This window comes from Chlorocebus sabaeus, chromosome 18 (genome assembly GCF_047675955.1).
Source record: "Chlorocebus sabaeus isolate Y175 chromosome 18, mChlSab1.0.hap1, whole genome shotgun sequence".
Lineage (NCBI taxonomy): Eukaryota > Metazoa > Chordata > Mammalia > Primates > Cercopithecidae > Chlorocebus > Chlorocebus sabaeus.
The window spans coordinates 62,134,969-62,156,746 of NC_132921.1; the positions used below are offsets into that span (position 1 = coordinate 62,134,969).

Here is a 21,778-nt window from a genome sequence, read left to right on the forward strand (position 1 = left end):
GATGAAGACACTGAGGCTCAGAGATGTTCAGTAACTTGCTAAAAATCACACAGCTTGTCAGTGACTATGTGGGATACCAGGCTGAAAGGTTTAACTCCACAATCCATGCTCTTTCTATAACTCCATATCGCCTCTCTTTTGGTATTTCTTTTTCCTAAATCTGGTTTCCTCCAATAAAGAATCCCTTAAGGGGAAGAATTATTTCTCTTTATATTCTCTTTAAAGTTAACATCACCAGGCATTTATGAAGCATCTGCCATGTAGGTGGCACAGTGCTAGATATTGAGGATTCAAGAGACACAGGCCATGCTCTTGGCCCTGAGGACAGAGCACAGAGCTCCTAGCTGGTGCCCACATGTGTTTGTACCAGACTGATCATGGCACTGTGGGATAAATACTTCTCTCTGGGACCTGGGGTTTCCCAGTAACATCAGTTATACTCCCCTGGAATTTAATGAAGGCATTTCTACCTTGAACACCATTTTAGGTTTCCTTAGAGAAATACAGAAAATCTGATTATAGGGTGTTATCCTGGATCCTAAAGCGCTCTCCAGTGTGATTTGATGTGTACTTTGAAAGCCTAAATAGTAATCCAATTGTAAATTTCTACACTGACCCAGCTTAGCAGCAAAGTAGACTACCAATGACTAGGAATGTTGAATTAAAGGAGATCCTTATTGAGAAGGATTCAGATTTCTGTCTTTTTTCTTTATCCTAATTACTTTTAGAAGGCTGCCTCTTGGAAAGGATAATGGAGTACGATTTTCCTGTTGAGGAAATATTCTGGAAGAAACACGACCCGTTGAACTTAAGAGATGACTCGTGCTATGGAAGCTCTGTTGACTAAAGATAAAAAGCCCAGGGCAGAGGATGTACCAAGCTTAACTGTCCAAGAACATGTTTTCTGCAAAGTGGCTGATGTGCCTCACAGTCACGACCACTGCACAGACCCTGTCTGGGTGACTAAGCGATTCTCTGGCTTCTTTAGCAAATTCTCTTGAAGGAAGCTCATTGTATTCTAACTTGTGGCTATGGAAGTAACATGAAAGAAGTAAAGAACAATTTTGAGCAAAACAGTATGAAGTTGCCTTTGCCAACTCTGATAAATGAAAGTTTTTACTCCTTTCCTTTCAATTTCTCCTCCAGAGGAATGCTTTATTGCGCTTCTTTCATTGAATATTCTTTTCTTTCTTTCTTTCTTTTTTAACAGAGACAGTTTCTCTAGACTTCAAAGGGGGAATGTGTGAAGGGAGAACTGGGTCTTATCTTTCTGCCTCTTACAACATTGGGTCACTAGAATCTTACCAGCAAGAAAGAGGAGTCACTGTGAATAAAGAGAAAGCACATCTGGAAAATATCAACATTTTAGCTCATTAATGGTGTGTTTGGAAAGCAAAAGTGCATGTTGTATTATTTTATTTATGTATTTTTTTGTCAGCAGAGGCCTGAAGGAGGGAGGCACCAAAGGAAAGAAAAGAGGGGCAAGACATCATCTCGTCTCCCCTTGTACTTGCTCCCCATTATCTCTTCTTCCCTTCACCTTGGTGAGACTGCCCCCCACAAAGCAGGCCAAGGCAATCTCCAAAACATTAGGTTTCCAGGGAGGGCTTTTAGGGCAGCTATCCCCTACCTGCAGATTGGCCTAGAGGTCCCTGAGCATCTATTGTTTGCCTTCATGGAAGGCAGCCCTAATGCACAATCCATCCATCCATCCATCCATCCATCCTCCCATTAATTCATCCAGTGAACTTTCCTAGGCACCGGTTAAATGTCATGAGACCAGGTGCTGGTGGGAGATACAATAAATAAAAGGTAGTCTCTTGTCTTCGTGGAAACTTGTAGTTTGGGTGGTGACACACTCAAGTCCATTGACTCTAATGACACAGTGTGACAGGAGCTAAGAGTAAATACCGGGTGCTATGGGAACAAACAGGAAGGGGCCTAATTCAGCTTTCGGGAGCTGCCATGTGTCTACATGAGACATGAAGGGTAGGAGGGAAGCACTTTAGCTGGAGAGCAGAGAAAAGATGCTGTGGGCAAATGGACCAGCACACGCTAAACATGCCAGAGCCAGGACGGGCTTTCCATGGATAAAAAGGGAGGAAATATCTGTACCTTAACAAACACACAGAAAAAAAAGAAAGGGGGAAACAAAGCCTCTTCTTTGACTCTTTTTGTATAATTCTGAATGCATAAATGTCCTAGACCTTATTACCTAGCAGAGGTAAAAAGTACAAAATGTTAATATATTTGCCAAACCACTCTCGTCTCTCTTTTAGCAGTAAATGTGATTACATAGTACTGAGACTTAAAGATACTTATTAAATGGCTGCTTGATTTCAAGCTTCTCCTTTATCTTGGCTCACTAGGAAAAGTCATGGAGAAGTGAGTAATGACCTAAATAATCTAAACGACAGGAAGAGAAATAGTCCAGATTACCTGGGACATGGAAAACCCTCCTTTCTCTCACCAGGTTCCCACTCCACCTCTCTGCCCTGGGCTAATCATGATTTAATAGCCTTCCTTAATCACTTACTCTGTTTGCTGCTTCATCTAAAAACTTAAGATGCTCCGGGTTAGATCACGGTCTAACTCATCACAAATGGATAGAATGACCTGGTAATTTTCCAGATTTCCATTGCCCAGACTAATCAGTCAACACACCCAATGATGCACATTATTTTCCACGTATATGGCCTTAGAGATGGGACTAAAAGCCTCGACTATACTGAGGATTTTTAACAGGTTTTGCCATTCTAATGGCTAGATCTGTGTAATGTGGTCAGGAAGAAGCAAGGAACAGAGACACAGATATGATTTCCTGGGACCAAGCACAGGACAGATACTTCAATTACATCATCTTTGCTCATCCCAATCACTTTGACAAGTAGCATTATTATTGCCATTTTACAGATAAGAAATCAGAAACTCTAAGAGGGTATGATTCATACCTGGGTATGGAGCCATGTGGAAGACACAGCATGGCCCCTGGCACACTAGCAAGCACTTACTGAACATTCACAATTGTATGACAAATGGTAGGATCAAGGCTTGAACCTGGACTGTCTGGCCCTGACACCCATCTCATTCCAATACACACTGTGCTTTCTCAGGAAACTACTACATGCTGGGAGAGAGGTGGGAGGAATGACCAGTTGGAGGGAATTCACTTGGAATCTTTCTTTTCCTAGGTCAGTCTGTGGACCACAGAGCAGAAGGAAGACCTGATGATCCACAGACTCTACGTCAGCCTCTGTTCTGAAACCAAATGGCCATATTTGCCTCTCGTGTTTTTGACAGGAAGGTTCGCCTGGCTGTTTTCTAGAAAAGGGCTTATGTAGTTTTGCGATTCTGAATCACGACACCTTCTACCTATGGTCTCTGAAAGGTGTGTGGGGAGCTTACTGTGTCTGCAAGTCTGGAGGATTCGGGCAAAAATTCTGCCCTTACCCTAAACCAGATATGTTTAGGCCCAACATCCTATAAAGTGGGTTGAGGTGGGAGTGCTGCCTCTGTGCTTAATTTCTACAGTGCAGTATTTTTATAGAGCTATATAAACAACAGTGACCACAGTGAATGTGCTGAAGAGAAAAAAGGGAATTAGTTGGCCAATCCCTGGGTGAAGCATGTTGTATCTCTGGAGATCTTGTGTTTTGCTTATTCTCTGTCAATATAGTTTTTCCTGTGTGCTGACACCAGGGTTTCCATAAAGCCTCCAAGAGATAAGATGAAAAAAATAGAGGAAGGAGTAGCTAGAAATAGGTAGGAAAAAGCAACAAGGGAAAAAAAAAACATTATAACTCTCAGAGAGGACCCTGATTATTGCTGAAATGAGTCAAAAGGAATTATTGTGTCCCCCCTTTCAGATCTCATAGCTGTAAGTTCAAGATACAGAGATGAAGTTTATCATGTTGTTATTTTGCATCTGAGTTGTATGAATGAAATACTTCATACTTGCAAATATGAATTTTCTCATGCTTAACTTAATGAAGGAACACTTGTTATTTGGAAGAAAAAAAAGAAAGCATACTTACCTTTATATCCCAAAATGGCTACTGTGATTGTTAGCAAGGCACACAAAATGTATAATAATATGATAGAGAACTTCAGCGCCCAGTTATTTTTACATTTGGTACATTGTGTTCCTTCCTGAATACCTGTAAGAGAAGTCAAATTTTAATAACAGTAAGCAAAGGTGTCATTTAAAAATATATCTTTTTGCATTTTGGTTCAAATACCGGGACTAAGAATAATTTTTACATATGCCTTACTATGCTATGAGAACTACTGTGACAGTAAACACACTGCTTGGGCAACATAAGTACTTTAATATTACCATTCTATTGTTATAGCTGTATTTAATATGACTTTAAAATAACTGCACATAACTTTGTTTCATAGAATACAGTCAAGCATCATTTAATGGGAATACAGTCTGAGAATAGCATCATTAGGCAATTTCACCACTGTGTGAAGATCCTAGAGCAGGGGTCCCTAATTCCCAGGCCATGGACTGGTACCAGTCTGGTGGCCTGTTAGGAACTGGCTGCACAGCAGGAGTTGAGTGGCAGGTGAGCCAGCGTGACCACCTGAGCTCTGCCTCCTGTCAGATCTGCGGCAGCATTAGATTCTCTTAAGAGCGCGAACCCTATTGTGAACTGCACATGCGAGGGATCTAGGGTGCGTGCTCCTTATGAGAATCTGACTAATGCCTGATGATCTGAGGTGGAACGATTTCATCCTGAAACCATCTCCCGCCCCCTGTCCATCCATGGAAAAATTATCTTCCATGAAACTGGTCCCTGGTTCCGAAAAGGTTGAGGACCACTGTCCTAGAGTGTACTTACACAAACCTAGATGGTATAGACCAGTGGTCCCCATCTTCTTCCCCAATTTTTCCATGGACCAGAGTAGGGGTAGGGATGGTTTCGGGATGATTCAAATGCATTCCATTTATTGTGTACTTTATTTCTATTATTATTACATTGTAATATATAATGAAAAAATTATACAACTCACCATAATGTAGAAACAGTGGGAGCCCTGAGCTTGTTTTCCTGTCAACAGATGGTCCCGTATGGGTGTAACGGGAGACACTGACAGATCACAGGCATCAGATTCTTATAAGGAGGGCAAACCTAGATCCCTCGCATGCACAGTTCACAACAGGATTCGCGCTTCTATGAGAATCTAATGCCGCCGCTGATCTGACAGGAGGCAGAGCTCGGGTGGTCATGCAAGTGATGGGAAATGGATGTAAATACAGATGATGCTTCACTCACTCGCCCGCTGCTCACCTCCTGCTATGCAGCCCAGTTCCTAACAGGTAACCAGTCCATGGCCCTGGGGGTTGGGGACCGCTGATATAGACTACTACACACCTAGGCTACATGGTACGGCCTGTTGCACCCAGGCTCAAACCTGTACAGCATGTTACTCTACTGACAGGCAACTTTATTTTTGGCAACTTTAGCACAATGGTAAGTATTTCTGTATCTAAATATAGAAAAGGTACAATAAAAATACAGTTTTATAATCCTATGGGACTGCCATCATCTATGCATTGTTGACTGAAATGTTATGTGGCACATGACTGTAGTTTCAAATCAAATTCCATTATGATAATTACAATGATAAGTTCAGTAAAAACCTCTATATGACAAAATATTTAAACACTCAAATTTACTTACTTCAGACATTATTAGACCTACAACAATTCAAATACAACAAAAAAATCCTATTGATTGATCCCTTGATGTTTGTTTCAGTGGCATGCTGAAGTTGGTTCTACTGGCTTGTAAGAGCCAATTGTTAAATTTGTAAGAATTTTGAGAGCTGGTTGTGAAACTGTTGGTAGCTTGAAATCCGCCTTGCAGGGAGCATTTACACCATAGAAATTGGCAAACACTACAAATTAGGATGACCCCCATTCGCTGGCCACAAACAACTAGTTTACCAGCATGCCACCGGTTGTAATGTATTATAACCTATGGCAGAAAATACAAGTAATCTTATAATTAACTGCCCAATATATAACAAATTTTGCATATTACATGTATACAAGAAACAGACACTGACACTTATATATGTTATCATAGTGATTTGAATAATGACTGTAGAACAAATAGAAAAACCAGACACTTTTGATGAGAGGAGGTAAATTTTTACTGCTAAAAGTTCAAGTTTTGGAAAAACATTCTTGTCTGAGCAGTAAACCAGCATCACTGCTGCAAGTGACTCCAGAAACTAACCTTTAAAACGAGAATTTCCATCTGATAGATTAGAAAGACACACAAGACAAAGACTGTGGATGTTTTAATGTAAAAATCACATTGTAAGGAATATCAGGAGATTCCCTGTTTCCCCGACCTGTTTCCCTATGTGTGTCTTACTAATAGCGTCCCCCAGGAGCAACAGCACATAAAGAGGACTGATCTCCTATAACTGTGCTCAATAACTTTTGATGGGTAAGTCATGAGGATTAAGCCACAGTCGAAGTTTCTCTCCTTTGGTTTGTAATTTTACGCATAGTGCCCTTCTTCAGTGAAAAGAGCTCTTCAGCTGTGTTTAATGCAAAATGATGAGAGAAACAGCATATAACAATGACTTAAATTTAGCTTTCAGGGTTCAACCAATCCCTCTGGTGTTCAGCACATCTCTCTGGCTGTAGACACAAAGGGAGGAGGTGCATCTGTCAATTTCATGACTTAGAGCAGTGCTTCTCAAACTTTGGGGTGCATCAGAGTCACTTGAAGCACTCATTAAAACACATTGTTTCTAATTCAGGAGGTCTGAGAAGGGAACTGAGAATGTGGATTTCCATTTTTTTTTTTTTTTTGAGATGGAGTTTTGCTCTGCTGGAGTGCAGTGGCACGATCTTGGCTCGCTGCAACCTCTGCCTCCAGGGTTCAAGTGATTCTCCTGCCTCAGCCTCCCAAGTAGCTGGGATTACAGGTGCCCGCCACCACGCCTGGCTACTTTTTGTATTTTTAGTAGAAACGGGGTTTCACCATGTTGGCCAGGCTGGTCACAAACTCCTGACCTCAAGTGATCCACCTGCCTCACTGCCTCGGCCTCCAAAAGTGCTGGGATTACAGGTATGAGCCACCATGCCTGGCCAAGAATTTGGATTTCTAAGAAGTTCCCAGGTGATGCTGATGCTGATGATGCTGTGGTCTGGGGACCACACTTCAGAACAATGTTTCTCAAACTTTAAAGTGCTTACACATCACATTGTTGAAATGCAGGTTCCAATTCAGTGGGTCTGAGGGAGGAGCTAAGATTTTGCATTTCTGTAAGGTCTAGGTGACAACTGGTCTGAGGACCACACTTCAAGGAGCAAGGGTTTAGTTTAGAAGCTGGTCATGATGAATTGACCTTTGGTTAACCAATCCCTTGAAGGTGAAGCTGTAAAATTAGACTCACTGATCAAACAAACCTAGAGTAAATCAACTTCTTTATTATAATTTTTCCATTTTCCCCCTCTCTTTCCTTTCTGTCTTACTTCCTTATAGCCACCTGTATATCTCAGCACCATCTCTTATGTCTAAAACTTACTTCACTTCTAGCCCTGCCAAACCAGATCTCAAACTTCCACCCAACTTTTCTTATTGTACTCAACTTAACTACTATTACTACCCCAATTCCTCAGGTGGTTAAACTCAAAGACACCATCATTTCTTCTCTTGTACTTATTCTCCAATTCAGTCACCAGGTCTTGTTAATCCTCCAGTGGGCTATTTCTCATCATGATCATCATCATCTATAGCTTACTGATGTTCAGGTACTGCCTACAGTGTGCCAGCTTCTGAGCTAGGTCCCTTACACACAGCATCTCTAATCCATAAAAAGACTGCAAGAGGGCATCATAGTGAGAGCTGAACTGACCAACCTGTGTCGGACTCCAGATGCCACGATCTCTCCACTAGGCCATGGTCCCTCTCTATAGCCATCCTTTCCTCTCCATTTCCCCTGCCACCACCCTAGTGTGAGATCTTTTCATCTCAGTGGAAGCTTCCTCTTCCATTCCCACTGGAATCTAGCCTCACCCTTTATTAAAATACCACTGTCCTCGTGACATTTGCTAAAAAGGAAAAAACCAAAACAACAAACTTTCAAGAAGGCACTCTTAACTAAAGGATGTGCGCATGCACACACCCACCCACACTCCCCCCAGCCCACCACACATACACACCAGTGCGTAAGCTCTCTGTAATCTGACGGTATAAAATGAAAAAAGACTCTTTACAACCAATAAGAGTAAAAATACTTTTGAAATTTAGAGAAAGGAACATATAGGTAGACCCACAGACACGCCACATTCCATGCTGAGAAACCATGAACTTGCTTTGGTGGCAACTGTGAAGCACAGAAGGGCGACCGACACAGGGTGCTGGCCTGACCTCCCGCTGAAGGACTGGGTGGCACTCCCACGCTGATGGGCGGCGGTTATTCCTTTGGGATTTTTGGACCATGCTGGGTGAGCTTCTTATGCCTCTTCAGGATGATTTCTTACCTTCCACCTTAGTGGAGCCGCAGAGGATTTGGTTAGAGCAGAGATTATGGTAGATGACACAATCTGGGAGCTAGAAGGTTGTGCAGATCAAGCGTCATTGTGTCATTGATGGGAAAAGAGAGGCCCAGAGAGAGGAAGCAGGATCAGAAGCCACATGTCCTGACTCCAGCACACTCATCTTTCCCTCCCATCCTTCCCAGTGAGCTAGCCCTGTGGCCGCCAGGCATCTTGTGCATGTGGTATTCGTGCAGATCCACTCCCAGACAGCTGTCACTGGTTCACATTCCGAAGAGCTGGGGCACCTCCTCACTGTGTGCATTTCTCTCTGCTGACTCTATCAGCATTTAATCAATATCAGATGGCACTGCCTGGCCTCCTTTTCCACTTGACACACTTTCTCTGTCTTGTTTTCCCCCTCCCCTGACTTCTTTTTAATAAGAGTTCTGTTTTATCTTCCTCTCTGCCCTCCGCTGGGAGGACATCTGGCCAAACACACGGATGCCTACTACAAAGGGACCCAGCGGGCTCCTGTAGCTGGGGCACCCCCTCCTCCTTGAACCTAGATGGTTACAAAATAACATTCAAGAGAGATATCCCCCTGTTACCAGCCTTTGTAGTGTTTGTTTTCTTAGCATTACTTTCCAGAGCCTGGGGACTTTGTTCCCATGGGAGGTGGGGGTGGGCAGGGAAGGAAGGGCTGGGGACTGGTATACAGAGTGCTGCAGATGAGAGATTCCAGCTCAGGAAGTGAAGCAGTGCTGCCCCTCAGCATTAAGAGATCCAGCGTCCCAAAGAACCTGGCCCCAAGAGCACATTTGAAATTCAGTGGCCTACAGGCAGCAAGGACCTGAAGGGTGCATGCCGTTCCGCTGCTTCTCCCTCTTGAACTATCTCCTGCTGAACTCCACTCTTGGCTCATGTTTTGAATGTATTTTCCAGTGTCCAAGTCTTTGTTATACAAAAAAGTGTGGGGGCCCAGTGAAGCCAAAATCGCGCTGGTTAACTCCTTGAGTGTTCCATGGAAGTTCAGAATAGGCTGACAATTTGGTCCCCAGTGTCCAAACTCAGAGTCCCTTGGGCTGCCCTGGTTCCAACAACACATTTCAAGTAGGAAGCTGGCAGTGGGGGAATGGGGGCTGCTGATCAGTGAGCCATTTGCTGGTTGGGGAATAACTGAAACACTCCAGGAATGACAGTGCAAAGGGCCAGAAGAATTCACCAGCAAAGAGAATTCCTTTCTGCTGCGGTTCTCCATAAAGAGCCCTCCCAAGTGCTGTGGTCCAGTCTCAATCCAGTCTGTTTTTCCGATCTTTTTGTAGAAAAAAAAAAGAGTCTCCTTCACTCTCATATTTTTTTGCCATGTGTATCACTGAAGGTGGGCTTGTGTGTTAAAATGGATACATTGCAGATCCATCCCCTTCCTTGGTAGGCAGAGGCTGGCATTGTGGGTGAGTGTGCGGGCACTTCTGGGCTCTTTTCATGATCACAAGTGTCTTATAGCTCAGTGGTGTTGCCATAAAGATCATGTTACCAAAGAGAAGCTTTAAAAAGGGTCAATTGCAAAATCCAGAAAACCACGAGTTTTGATCTGAGATTTGCAGTGACCTTTTCATGTGGTTTTTTTACAGTTATTAATCTACTGCCTGGTGGTATAGATTCCCATAAACCCATAAGAATGATTTGGCTCTAACAGTAAAACGGATGATTCAAATAAATTCCTATAATTAAAATGCCCTCAAAAGCAACAAAACAGTAAGAGTTAACAACCTGGTTAGTTGTTACGCAATATCACTGGAACAAAAGTTAAATACATAAAACAGTTTATCCACTGAAATAACTAGCTTTTCCTTACAATAAAGGCTACTTACTAAATGATGAAATATGGAATTAGTTAGTAAAGAAATTTTTTTTATTAGTGAGTAATTTAGTTCCCCAAATACAAATCCCAGCCCTGGACACTTTACTATGCCAAGTTTCCTAACGATGTGGATAGCCATGAAAACGGAAGCAGGACAAGAATTGGAAATGAAATCACTTTCTGTGCAAAAATAAGTGAAGCCTCACAGCAGCTCTGTATTCATAAAGATGTGTTCAAACCAGAAAAGTGACTTAGAAGAGAGTTTTATGACAGCATGAACTCTTCGGCGTTCATTCTGAACTTACATTCAAATTCTGTGCATTTACCAAGGGTATAGTTTGTTTTCATTGAAATTTTTTCATGTGTATAAAAAGAAAAGGCAGTCAGTTCTGGTTTGGTTTTATTGTTTTTTTTTTTTTTTAAGATTATGCATTATTTACTTAAACTTTATAATTTATACCCTGCCTACTAAAAAAGAATTGTTGTAGGCAAAAACCAGATGTAAGGGTCCCACTCAGAGTACACAGTGTCTGCCAGAATATATAGTGGCTCAAAAGAACGCCATTATTTTCTCTTTGTGGTTTTTATAAGAAATCTTTTATTAGATGAACTGTCCACAAATGCTTTCAATTCCAAGGAGAGGAATCCTTGCTCACTGGGGAGCTCAACCATCACATCTCTTGCAGTCATCTCTCCTAGCTGGCCCCTTCCTCTTGGCTCTATTCCTACTCATTTTATGCTATGGGCACAGAGTGAACTGTCAACATTTCAGCAGCCTGACTACTTCATTATCTGGCACTACCAGACAATGTCCTTCTGGGATTAAGTGCTGAATCTTTTCATTAAAAGGACTCATGAAAATGCAGCTCTAGCCTGGGTCGTCAATGTGCTGTAGAGTTGAGCCTGACACTGACTCTGACAGGTAACTGAGGAAGGCCATGAGACATTTCTTGAGTGGGTGAGTTTGCTATTGCTGTGAATGTGAAGAGGAATTGCTGAGGATGATGGCTATTACTGAGGACCTGATATGGGTCAGGAACCCTCTCCTTGTTACTTACGATGTCTTTAACGACCCTGCAGAGTAGGAATTCTGACCGTAATTTTATAGATTTTAGGAAAGTGGGGAGTTCAAAGAAGGTGAGTACTCAAGCCACTGAGTAGCTGAGCTGGGAGTTGAACCCAAATCTTTTGCATGTTGCTTCTCCAAGTTTATTCATCTCCAGAAGTGAAAAACAAAACAAAGCAAGATAAAGGATGTCCAACAAGATAATCTAGAAAATGGACCAGTTAGACTTGATGAAGTATTCTGTCAAAATAAAGGGGTGCAGAAACATCCCTTCACATGTTGATAGATAAGCCTTTCTTCAAAATGAGCCATAAAATGTAGTCTCCAGTGGGTTAACTATTACAGGCCTGATGCTTCTGTCGGCTATAATTTTTCCTTTATTATTCTGTGGTGACACACTTAAGCAGCAAGTTAATTCTGCCCTAAATAAATGCTCATTCTCTCTAGGAGAGGTCAAGAGTGTCTTGGGGTTTTGGCTGGTAAGGCAATGTTAGCCCCTCAGGGGAATATCCCCCAATGATGAGGGAGTTTTTGGAGTGAGGCGGGCCAGGGGAAGAAGGTACCTTTAACATTTCAAAGCAAACTATGGGATATGCAGGGGCCTTGATCAGCTTAAGCTTGAAACCAAAAGATTGGGTGCCTCATGGTTTTCTTTTGAAGTTCTAGTATGCTTGAAATGGGAACCCCAAAAGCTAGTCTTCAATGGCTCCTTCATCTACAGAGCCAAAAAACTGCTTGTGGCTCAAGCTTGCAGGAGCTGGGCAAGGTTAGACAGAGGCAAGGAAGAAGGTGAAAGGAGCGTTGATCAGGTGGTGATTAAAAAATTTACTTACCTCGGCCGGGCGCGGTGGCTCAAGCCTGTAATCCCAGCACTTTGGGAGGCCGAGATGGGTGGATCACGAGGTCAGGAGATCGAGACCATCCTGGCTAACATGGTGAAACCCCGTCTCTACTAAAAAATAAAAAAAAAAAAACTAGCCGGGCCAGGTGGCGGGCGCCTGTAGTCCCAGCTACTCAGGAGGCTGAGGCAGGAGAATGGCGTTAACCCGGGAGGCGGAGCTTGCAGTGAGCTGAGATCCGGCCACTGCACTCCAGCCTGGGCGACAGAGCAAGACTCCGTCTCAAAAAAAAAAAAAAAAAATTTACTTACCTCTAACCTCTCAGCCTCCCTCTAAAAAAAAAAGTTATCTGGAATACACTGGCAAAAAATAATATTTTTTTCTTTACCAATACCTCTTTGACCCCGTGGTTCAGGAATCCACAGTGATTCTCCAGCTGCTCCCGCACCTTCTGACCATGTTGGCACTCAGAATCTTGAGGCCAGGAGGGGCGCTGGCTGTCACCTTGGCTATTATCTATCTCATCGTGAAGAAACTGAGGCCCAAGGAACTCCACTCCTCTCTCCTACTCCTCCTGCCCCAAGTTCATACACTGCCAGCCTGGCTTTAGGGCTCAGGTTTTCTACCTCCCAGCTGGAGTTCCTTCGACCCCAGAATTCTGCCCACATCACCACATTCCGTTCCTGCTACATCCTATTTATTCATTTATTCAAGGTGTAAGTAGCAGGCAGTAGTTATAATGGTGAACATAACAGACAAAAATCTATCTCTGCCCTTCTGGAACTTGTATTCCAATGGGAGGATGTCTTCATATGACAGAAGGTGATGAATGCTATGGTAAAAACAAGGCAAGCACTGGGCGAAGGGCACGTAGCGGGGGACGTAGACGTCAATTTTAAGTATGGTGTCTGGAGCCCTCTCCGCAGAGTAACATTTGAGCAAGAGTTTGAGCATGCATAGGAAGGACCCCGGGCACCTGCATGGCTGTGGTCTCTGACAGGGCTCTGCTCATTTCGTTTCCACTCTGGGCTGTGAGATTTGCCCTTCTCCTTCCTGAAATGCTCTTCCCCTCTACCAACTAACTTCCTTTGTGCTTACTCACAGATTTCTTCCTCAATGCACGCTTTCCTAATTTGCCTTCAATCCCTAAGCACCTATGTGGTTGATACTGCACACATCCACACTCCCCACGATCATCTTCATCGCTACCTCCTTGCACAGGCATCAGGGTTTTGTTTCTCTGTGGTGTTGCGTTTGCATTTCCCTAAGCAAAGCTGCACCCGCTAGTACTCGGCACATCCTGCGGTTTAACAAAGACATGACTGGAGTACAGATCCTGGCAGTGGGAAGAGGGCCCTCGCTTCCACGAGCAATGTCCCTGTCCCCAAATTGGAACCTGCTGGCAGGTGCAAGGGATTTCACAATCTCCTCTCCCACCTTTGTCCCCAGGCTTCTAGGTGATTTGCTGATCTCACTGTCCTGTGGGCTGGGGTATGGATGTCCTGGGAGAGGGGCACAGCTCAGGGGTCTGACAGTCAAAACGCTGACACTGATGAGAGCCCCTTCCTCCCACACATCCAAGGCTGATGCCACAGGGAGCCGCGGCCTCAACAGTGGAGGGTGGAATGGAGGTTTTGATGAAAGGAATGCAAAACATGCCTTCAGACCCCTGCCCAGACCAAAGTGAATCCCAAGACCCTACAGCGTTTCTCCATGTTGTGGGTCTCAGCACTTACAAAATTCCATCTGATAGGGCCAAGATGAGAACTGTAAACCTGCAATCCAACACTTGCCTTGAGTGTGGCTGCTTTACAAAGTGTCATTTGGGGGACAGCTGAAGGACTGATATAATGATGAGGGGGAACAGCACTGAGCAGGACAAATCTCAGTTAATGACAAGGTATTTGCTGTTTGTCAGTGACACAGTGTTGGGGCCTGTGAAAATGACGCTGCCGAGCAGGTGCTGACAAAGACGTGCCTACATCCACTTTCCCTCACATACCGGTTTGATTCTTTTTAACCACCAGAACTAGTGTTTTGATGGGGAAAAAACGTGGACTTCAATGTAAATGAAAACATCAATCAGCCTGACAGACATTCCTCGTTCCTCAAGAATATGTGTTTTTCACTTTCTTCAAGTGAAGATGATAGTCGAAGACACTTAAAATTAAGGGAAGGAAGCCAAGACAGAGCAAGAGATTTCACCATCAGTGTTTTAAAGCAATCATTCTGTTCTGCGTTGAATGTGGCCTCAGTCTTGAACCTAATGAGAAATGAGTCCATCGACTTGAAATGATCCAATTGAGGAAAAGTTGGCACCAAAAAAAAAAAAAAAAGGAGGGAACTGGGAGGGACCCATTTTAATAGACTATTGACCCATGAAGGCTGCGGGGGAGTGTGGCTCCAGATTGAATGATGACCATCCCTATCACTAGCCACATCCTTGTTATTAAAACTAGACAAAGGCCTGGTGTCGTGGCTCATGCTTGTAATCCCAGCACTTTGGGAGGGTGAGGCAAGAGGATCCCTGAGGCCAGGAGTTCAAGACTGGCCAGGGCAACACAGTGAGATGCTGTCTCTACCAAAACAAAACAAAACTAGACAAAGGAGGGTGGGGACAGAAATATTTTCATGGGGCAGACAGCTACAGTTTTGGAGGTCAAAGCAATGAAACTGGAAATAAAAATGAAAAAAAATTAAACAAAAAGTCAGAAGGCATGCAATGAATTATGGAATATAAAATAAATGGGAACATGTAGGCTTATCTAATTTTCCATGCCTTTATATGGAGTTTAGAAATGACAGTTAAATTTAGAAAATTGTTTAAAACTGAAATAACTAGATGGGAACACACGTTTGTATGCACACACATAAAGTAACTTTCTTCAGACAGTAGGGATGTTTGTAGAAAAGGATTTCTAAAGCAAAATTCAAAATCACCAGGCACAGTGGCTCATGTCTGTAATCCTAACACTTTGGGAGGCCAAGGTGGGTGGATCACTTGAGGTCAGGAGTTTGAGACCAGCCTGGCCAATATGGTGAAACCTTATCTCTACTAAAAATACAAAAAATTAGCTGAGCATAGTGGCACATGCCTGTAGTCCCAGCTACTTGGGTGGCTGAGGCAGGAGAATTGCTTGATCCTGGGAGGCAGAGGTTGCAGTGAGCCGAAATCCCACCACTACTCTCCAGCCTGGGTGACAGACAGAGACTGTCAAAAACAAAACAAAACAAAACAAAAATCACAATTTCCCATGGGTTTATCATGGGTGTGACTGGAGCCAGTTTATACTGACTGATGACCCCCAATTATTGTTATCTCTTCAAAACTCTATATTCAGTGACTTTATATTGGTAGCATGAAATTGGTCATGCTGGAAGTATTTACACCATTGAAATCAGCAAAAAGCTCCAAATCAGGGCTTTTGCCTTCTGGAGAGCTGGCTATTAAACATTTGCCAGCATACCACTCAAACTAGTGCAACTGATCCATTGCATTTAAACAAGTAAAGAACTTATCTGTCCATATAGAGTAATTACTTGAGAAGCTCAGGATCACTGGCACCACCAAGCTTGGACATGAAGCATCATTCCTTTCCTTCCCCAGAGGTGATACAGATCTTATATGCCCTCTTACTAGTGATATTTTACACATTAAATGTTTTGGATTCAAAATTTCCATGGAAACAAGGTAAATTTCAAATTTACAATCTCTGTGGGGTGATTATAATTTTAGGTTCCTAGTGAAACTGAGCATGTTTAAGGTTCAATTCCCACATGTCTGTTAATTTCACACCATGGATACAGGTTGACTTAACTCTGACCCACCACCCTGAACGTGCACTTCCTTCTCACGTGGAAATGAGGTACAGAGGGACTGGCCTGAGCTGTCACCCACCTGACATTAGCATGGCAAAGTCAAGAAGTAGAGCCCTGGTGGATCAGCCTAGGACAGGCAGCTGTGGAGGACACATTTGGATTCAGATGGAGGAATCACCACCGAGGAAAGGACTTTGAAGAACAACCCCCATCTGGAAGATATTCTGTTTACCTCTCAAAATCATGCAGGGATTAAAACCCCACCTACCAGGCAGAAAAAAAATAAGAGTTCAGAGGAAAGCAACACTTCATTACATTCATGAGATGCATAAATGACTGTAACAGCAGCAGACTTAGAAATCAAAATGGAAAAAATCAGATTCTACCAGCTGAGTCATTCTATAGGCAGAAGGCCTTTTGAACTCCAGCTCTTAGAGCAGAGAATCAGAAAATGTGACCAGGAGCACATCAGCTCTGGAAACAAGTGAATAATGGAGATCAGAGATGCAGAAAATACACATACAATTTCATATGATATGAAATTTTTATGGTATAATCACTTCATTGTATTTCATGCCCAAAGAAATGAATTTTATTTCCCCGATGGCCAAACAGCTCCTAATTACAGTTGTAAACTGGTTAAACAGGCTTAACGAAGAGTGGCTTTGGGTGAGGACTTAACAACACTGTCCAGTCTGCACTTCGCTGAGGTGTTCCCCACCTCCCCAGTGAATGTAGAATTTGGAATTAGTACCGGAATCACCCAATAGGGATTCACTCATACATTTTATTTTTAATTTGCAGCATATATTTGTTTACATTAACTCCCAGTACACTGTATGTGGTTTAGAACATTATGTGAATTCATTGCTTATTATTCTTTACAATATCCTGTGGTAAGAGAGACCCTTCCAACTAAGAAGAGGTACTTGTCTTGAGAGCTTCACCACACAATGGGATCCTAGGGATGGTCTCAGCTTGACGGACCCAGGAAGCACACCCCTTCTAAATGGTGCTTAGCCAGAGCTCTTCCTGCCTGGGGAAGCCAGGCCTCTCAACCCTACTCTGGAAAAGCAACTAGAAGCTGAGGTCCTGCTGCTGATGGACTAGGAATACCATTTTTGCATCTCTGTCATGCACAAAGACAGGGCTCATTCATCACCTTCCCATTATGCACAGCCCTGAAGAGGAACTGAAAAAGAAGGATTCAGTGATTCAGAAAATGTTTGTTCCTAAATGAAGAATACAATGAAGTCTGGACAGCTCTCACTACTATGCAATGTTCCTTCCTGCTGGAAAGCAGTTGTGTTAGTGCAGCAAAGCTGGTCAAGACAACCAACCACCTGTAAATACAACCTACTGGTTGCCCTGAAACAATCTGTCACTTTCTACAGGACTTAGGGGAAACAACACCTAATAAACAACACCTAGTAAAGCAAAAGAACATATACTACAGTCAAAGGAAAATCTCATGTACAACTGTGGTAATGACAGTGCTTATAAAATTAGAAGCACTAATTTATTAGGGTACACAGAGCCCCAGATGATGGTGTGATTATATGTTTACTAAACTTTATCCGGAGGACTACTGCATAGAAGTCAATCTTCTTGCCTTTGAGCTCGTGGAAGATCCATCTGTTTCCACTCCTGCTCACTTCCCAGACACACCGCAACTGGGCACAAATCATGGAAACGAAATGTTTATCCAAGTGGAGCTGGAAAAGCCAGGACCCCAGGAGGGCCCTGGGGTGCAGGGAGGACCCCTTCTTTCACAGGTTTCTGCTGCATGGGCCTAGGGTAAGATGGAAAGGATCACAGAGTAGGGGATAGAAACAATTTTTTTTTAAAGAAAGAGAAGAAAATCTTCTGATTATCTGGACAGAACAAGAGAAAGGGGAGCTGCGGCAACAGGAAAATGAAAATAAGCAATAACAGGCCTTGTGACAGTTAACTGTAGGAATGTCCCTGCCGGCGGGTAACTTGTGTCCTGACAAGCTGGGAGAGCCTGAGGCAAAGGATCTGTGCTTTGCTCACTGGGACCTAGAGAGGACACAAACTCTTTCTGTTCCTAATAAAGAACAGGTTCAAGAGAGTGAGGGGAAACACACCGAGGCATGAAACTAACATCTGCACGCAGTCAGCGGCACAGCAGTCACATTACTTGGATATCCAGGGCAGAATCAATCAAGTATGTGAGTTCCGACGTAGGCACTGTGGTGATTCCTGCGAAGGTTTTACATCTGCACACTTGGTTTGCAGAGTGCAGCTGGACTTCTGCTCTCATTCTTCCCCCAGGTGCCTTCGTGCAGCGCCAACTCTGTGAACCAAACACTGTGACCCCACCCACCCATCCCACCTCTCCCTACTCAGAGACGCTAGGTTTAGACAGCGAAAGCGTTCTTTGGTAAATGCATTCCACAGTTCTCCTCCAGTCTCAATCCTGCTCTCGAAACACAAAATAGGTAATAGATCAAAAAGACCAAACCAGATCCACTAATTTTTTATCGTACTGTCTCATTTCTATTAAATCAAGCACCAGAGTCCTGAAGTCACTGAGCCAAAGGTGGGAGCAGCCAATCCAGATCTTTGAAGTTGGTGCAGAAGTAGGGGCAAAATAATTTCCCATATCATTTTGGAGGGTATAACTGAAAGAGTGTTTTTTGTTTGTTTGTTTGTTTGTTTGTTTGTTTGTTTGTTGAGACAGGGTCTTGCTCTCTCACTGAGGCTGGAGTGCAGAGGCGTGATCTTGGCTCACTGCAGCCGCAAACTCCTGGGCTCAAGCAATTCTCCCACATTAGCCTCCTCAGTAGCTGGGAGTACATGCATGTGCCACCACGCCCAGCTAATTTTGGTGTTTTTGTGTAGAAATGGGGTTTCACCATACTGCCCAGGTTGGTCTCAAACTCTTGAGCTCAAGCGACCCACCTGCCTCACCCTCCCAAAGTACGCAGACTACAACATGAGCCGCCACGCCCGGCCAAAAGAGTGTTGTTTACTGACACTGGATAATACGATTCACACAAAATAGAGCTTTAGTGATTCAAGGAGGTACCCAGAACATTCTGCCAAGGGGACATTTAACGCTGTGACACAGGAAGTGTCATGATGACTCAGGAAGAGGGGATCCACGTGTAGTTCCGTATTCGAGCAGAACAATGCTTCTGGCCAAATATGTTAAAGCTTCCTCCCATCTTCAAAGGAAACAGAGACTACAGCTCTGTGGCAAGAGACGATGAATCCCTCTGAGGGATGAGTGTATTCTAGTTAGACAGGAACACAGACTACAGCTGCGTGTGACCAGGACGAAACTGTGATGGTGGCCGTGGTGAACTGGAACACACGCTCATCTGTGGTAAGAGTCTCTTAGTTTTCCTCTTATTCAATTTCCATCTTGATGAAAAACGGGAAATTTGTATGCAATTGATGAACAAATACACAGATTTCTGTGTCATAATCTTACTACTGATTTTATCTACTTATCCAATGTAAGCTCATCCTATTTGATCACGTCTCTGACAGTCATACGGTTATCCTTTTTTCCTCCACAGTGATCGCTGGAAAGGGAACACCTTGCAGCTTCTCCTACGAAGCTTTCCATCCTAATGTGAGGCGCACACCTCTCCCGTGAGACTACATAGTGGGGGAAAAGGGCCGTGTGGACACATGGAAACGGATTCGGGCAGGACCAGAACTATTTCCTTAGCCACACAGATGAAGGGTTTTTACTAGTTCCTTAGTGAGGAGGAACTGGAACCCGATATCAAAACCCACTGTATGTCCTTTATAGTTTATTGTATATAATTATGTACCATAAACTGTGCATGGCTTACATGCCAGGGCATGGGATCCGCCATTCCCAACAAATCTCGTTGTTGGTTTCTGTAAGTCTCAGCTAAGAATCCCCTTAAGGGCTTATCTGAACTGGGTAGAATCAAATACTGTGACAGAACCCAGGGCCTGGGGGAAGCAGCAGCCCCCACTTCTAGAATTCGGCCCGGTGTGCTTCGTGGTACATCTGCAGGTGAGCACCGACTCACAGGTATACTTGGGGCACACCCTGTGTCCAGTACCGAATGGTGCCAATATGAGCCAATGGGACTTGAGGAACATGTAATTCTGTTCACTGAACTGCTGTGAAGCTGCTACAGCGCCCTGCTAAGTCGTGCTCTTTGTTCATTTCCGAGCTTGGGCCTCCTCTTGCACATAGGCCCTGTTCCACAAATGACTCCAGGGGATAAGGGGCTTCCAAACACCTAAGTCCTAGAGTGTTGTTTTAAGCCACTTGGCTCATGTGCATGTCTGTAAAGCATTGCTGGAATTGGAGGTGTTTCAAAGACAGCGAGGGGCATAGGAGAATAAATGATCTAATACAGAGAGTGAATTCCTGGTGATTTAAAGCCATTGAGAAAAGGGGCAAACAGAGCTTGGGAGACAGCACACCTTGATGTCTTCAAAAACACATCCCTTAATTTCTAAGAGACCATAATTTATCTTTCTATATTGCTAACACCATATTTGTCAAATACAGATATTATGGACTTTTAATATTAGGGAATTAAAAGAGCCTTTTAAACTCTGTTTTGAAATACATACATTTTTTCATGTTTGCACATACAGTAACACACCAGCATATCCAGTGTTGAAAGTATGACCTGAAATTGCAATCAAGCCATTCAAACCATTCAAAGAACCAGCCACATGGAAACTATGACCTCGCCCCTGAAAATCACCCACAGACATTTGTTTGGACATGATTTCAGGAGATCCATGGGCTCTAGAAACCACCTGTAGGCCTAAGGCTCGGAACTTGTGATACGTGGCCTCCCATAGGAAGTACAAGGATGTCCTAATTTTTCCCACCAGAATTTGTATAGACTAGCAAGTTTTTGGGCAGCTTGTTATACTGATAGGCTTCCTTGTCTCCACTGAGGGGGCAATTCTGTTTATAAACATTTCCCTCACCCTTCTTCCCCATTCATTCTTGTGGTTTCCCGGCCCAAGCAATACTTATCTGTGAGTCGCTGGCCCCAATAACTAACTCAACACAGCAACACGTTATGGATGGTGAGTTCAGACTGCAGATGTCTGTGTAGCCAGTTAAGTAGCATCGTCAAGACGATCCAGTGCGGAGCAGTGGCAAAGGACAGAACCACCCAAAAGAAGGGAGGAGGCTGGACGCAGATACATGGGAAGTTGGGGAAAGTTCATCTGTTGTTAAAATCAACAAGTACAATGTCGACAGTGGAGGCCCAGATGTCCCATTAAGAAATGTCCTACTTAGTCTGGAAAAGTTGGCAACTGTTCTCGTGGGAACCAGCAGCAGGAGCAGCCGCTGCAGTGCACGAATCAGAAGTGTCCTTCCTCACACCCAGCTCCATCTGGGTCATGTGCCTCCTCTGCTCAAGCTCTTCTGGGAGCCTCTCCTCTCACTGAGAGAAAGAGCTGAGGTTCATGAGGCCCTAAGCTGTCTGCCTGCCAAAGCTGCCCACCTTGCTCGTTCTACTCCAGCCATGCTGGCCTCCTCTCCAGGTCTCGAATACACCAGGCCTGCCACCACAAGGCCTTTGCATGGGCCGTTTCCTCTGCCTAGGACTCTCTCCTGTGGGTACCCTCATGGCTTTCTCCCTTTTTTAGGGTTTTTACTTAAACATCATCTTCTCAGAGAGGCCTTCCCTGACCAT

General features: G+C 43.8%; 1 protein-coding gene across 2 annotated transcripts in view; it reads right to left on the reverse strand.

The window, feature by feature from the left end:
- COLEC12 (collectin subfamily member 12) overlaps positions 1–21,778 on the reverse strand; it is a 185,163-nt gene that overhangs the window by 35,395 nt on the left and 127,990 nt on the right. The window contains exons 1-2 of one of the 2 annotated variants that reach the window (XM_007974491.3): positions 16,177–16,387; positions 4,035–4,157 (exon numbers count right to left, since the gene is read on the reverse strand). In XM_007974491.3, coding sequence (XP_007972682.1) covers positions 4,035–4,157; positions 16,177–16,189 — 136 coding nt within the window. In that variant the 5' untranslated portion in view covers positions 16,190–16,387. Of the gene's footprint in view, positions 1–4,034; positions 4,158–16,176; positions 16,388–21,778 lie in introns of those variants that run through there. The other variant, XM_007974490.3, reaches the window with a different exon arrangement.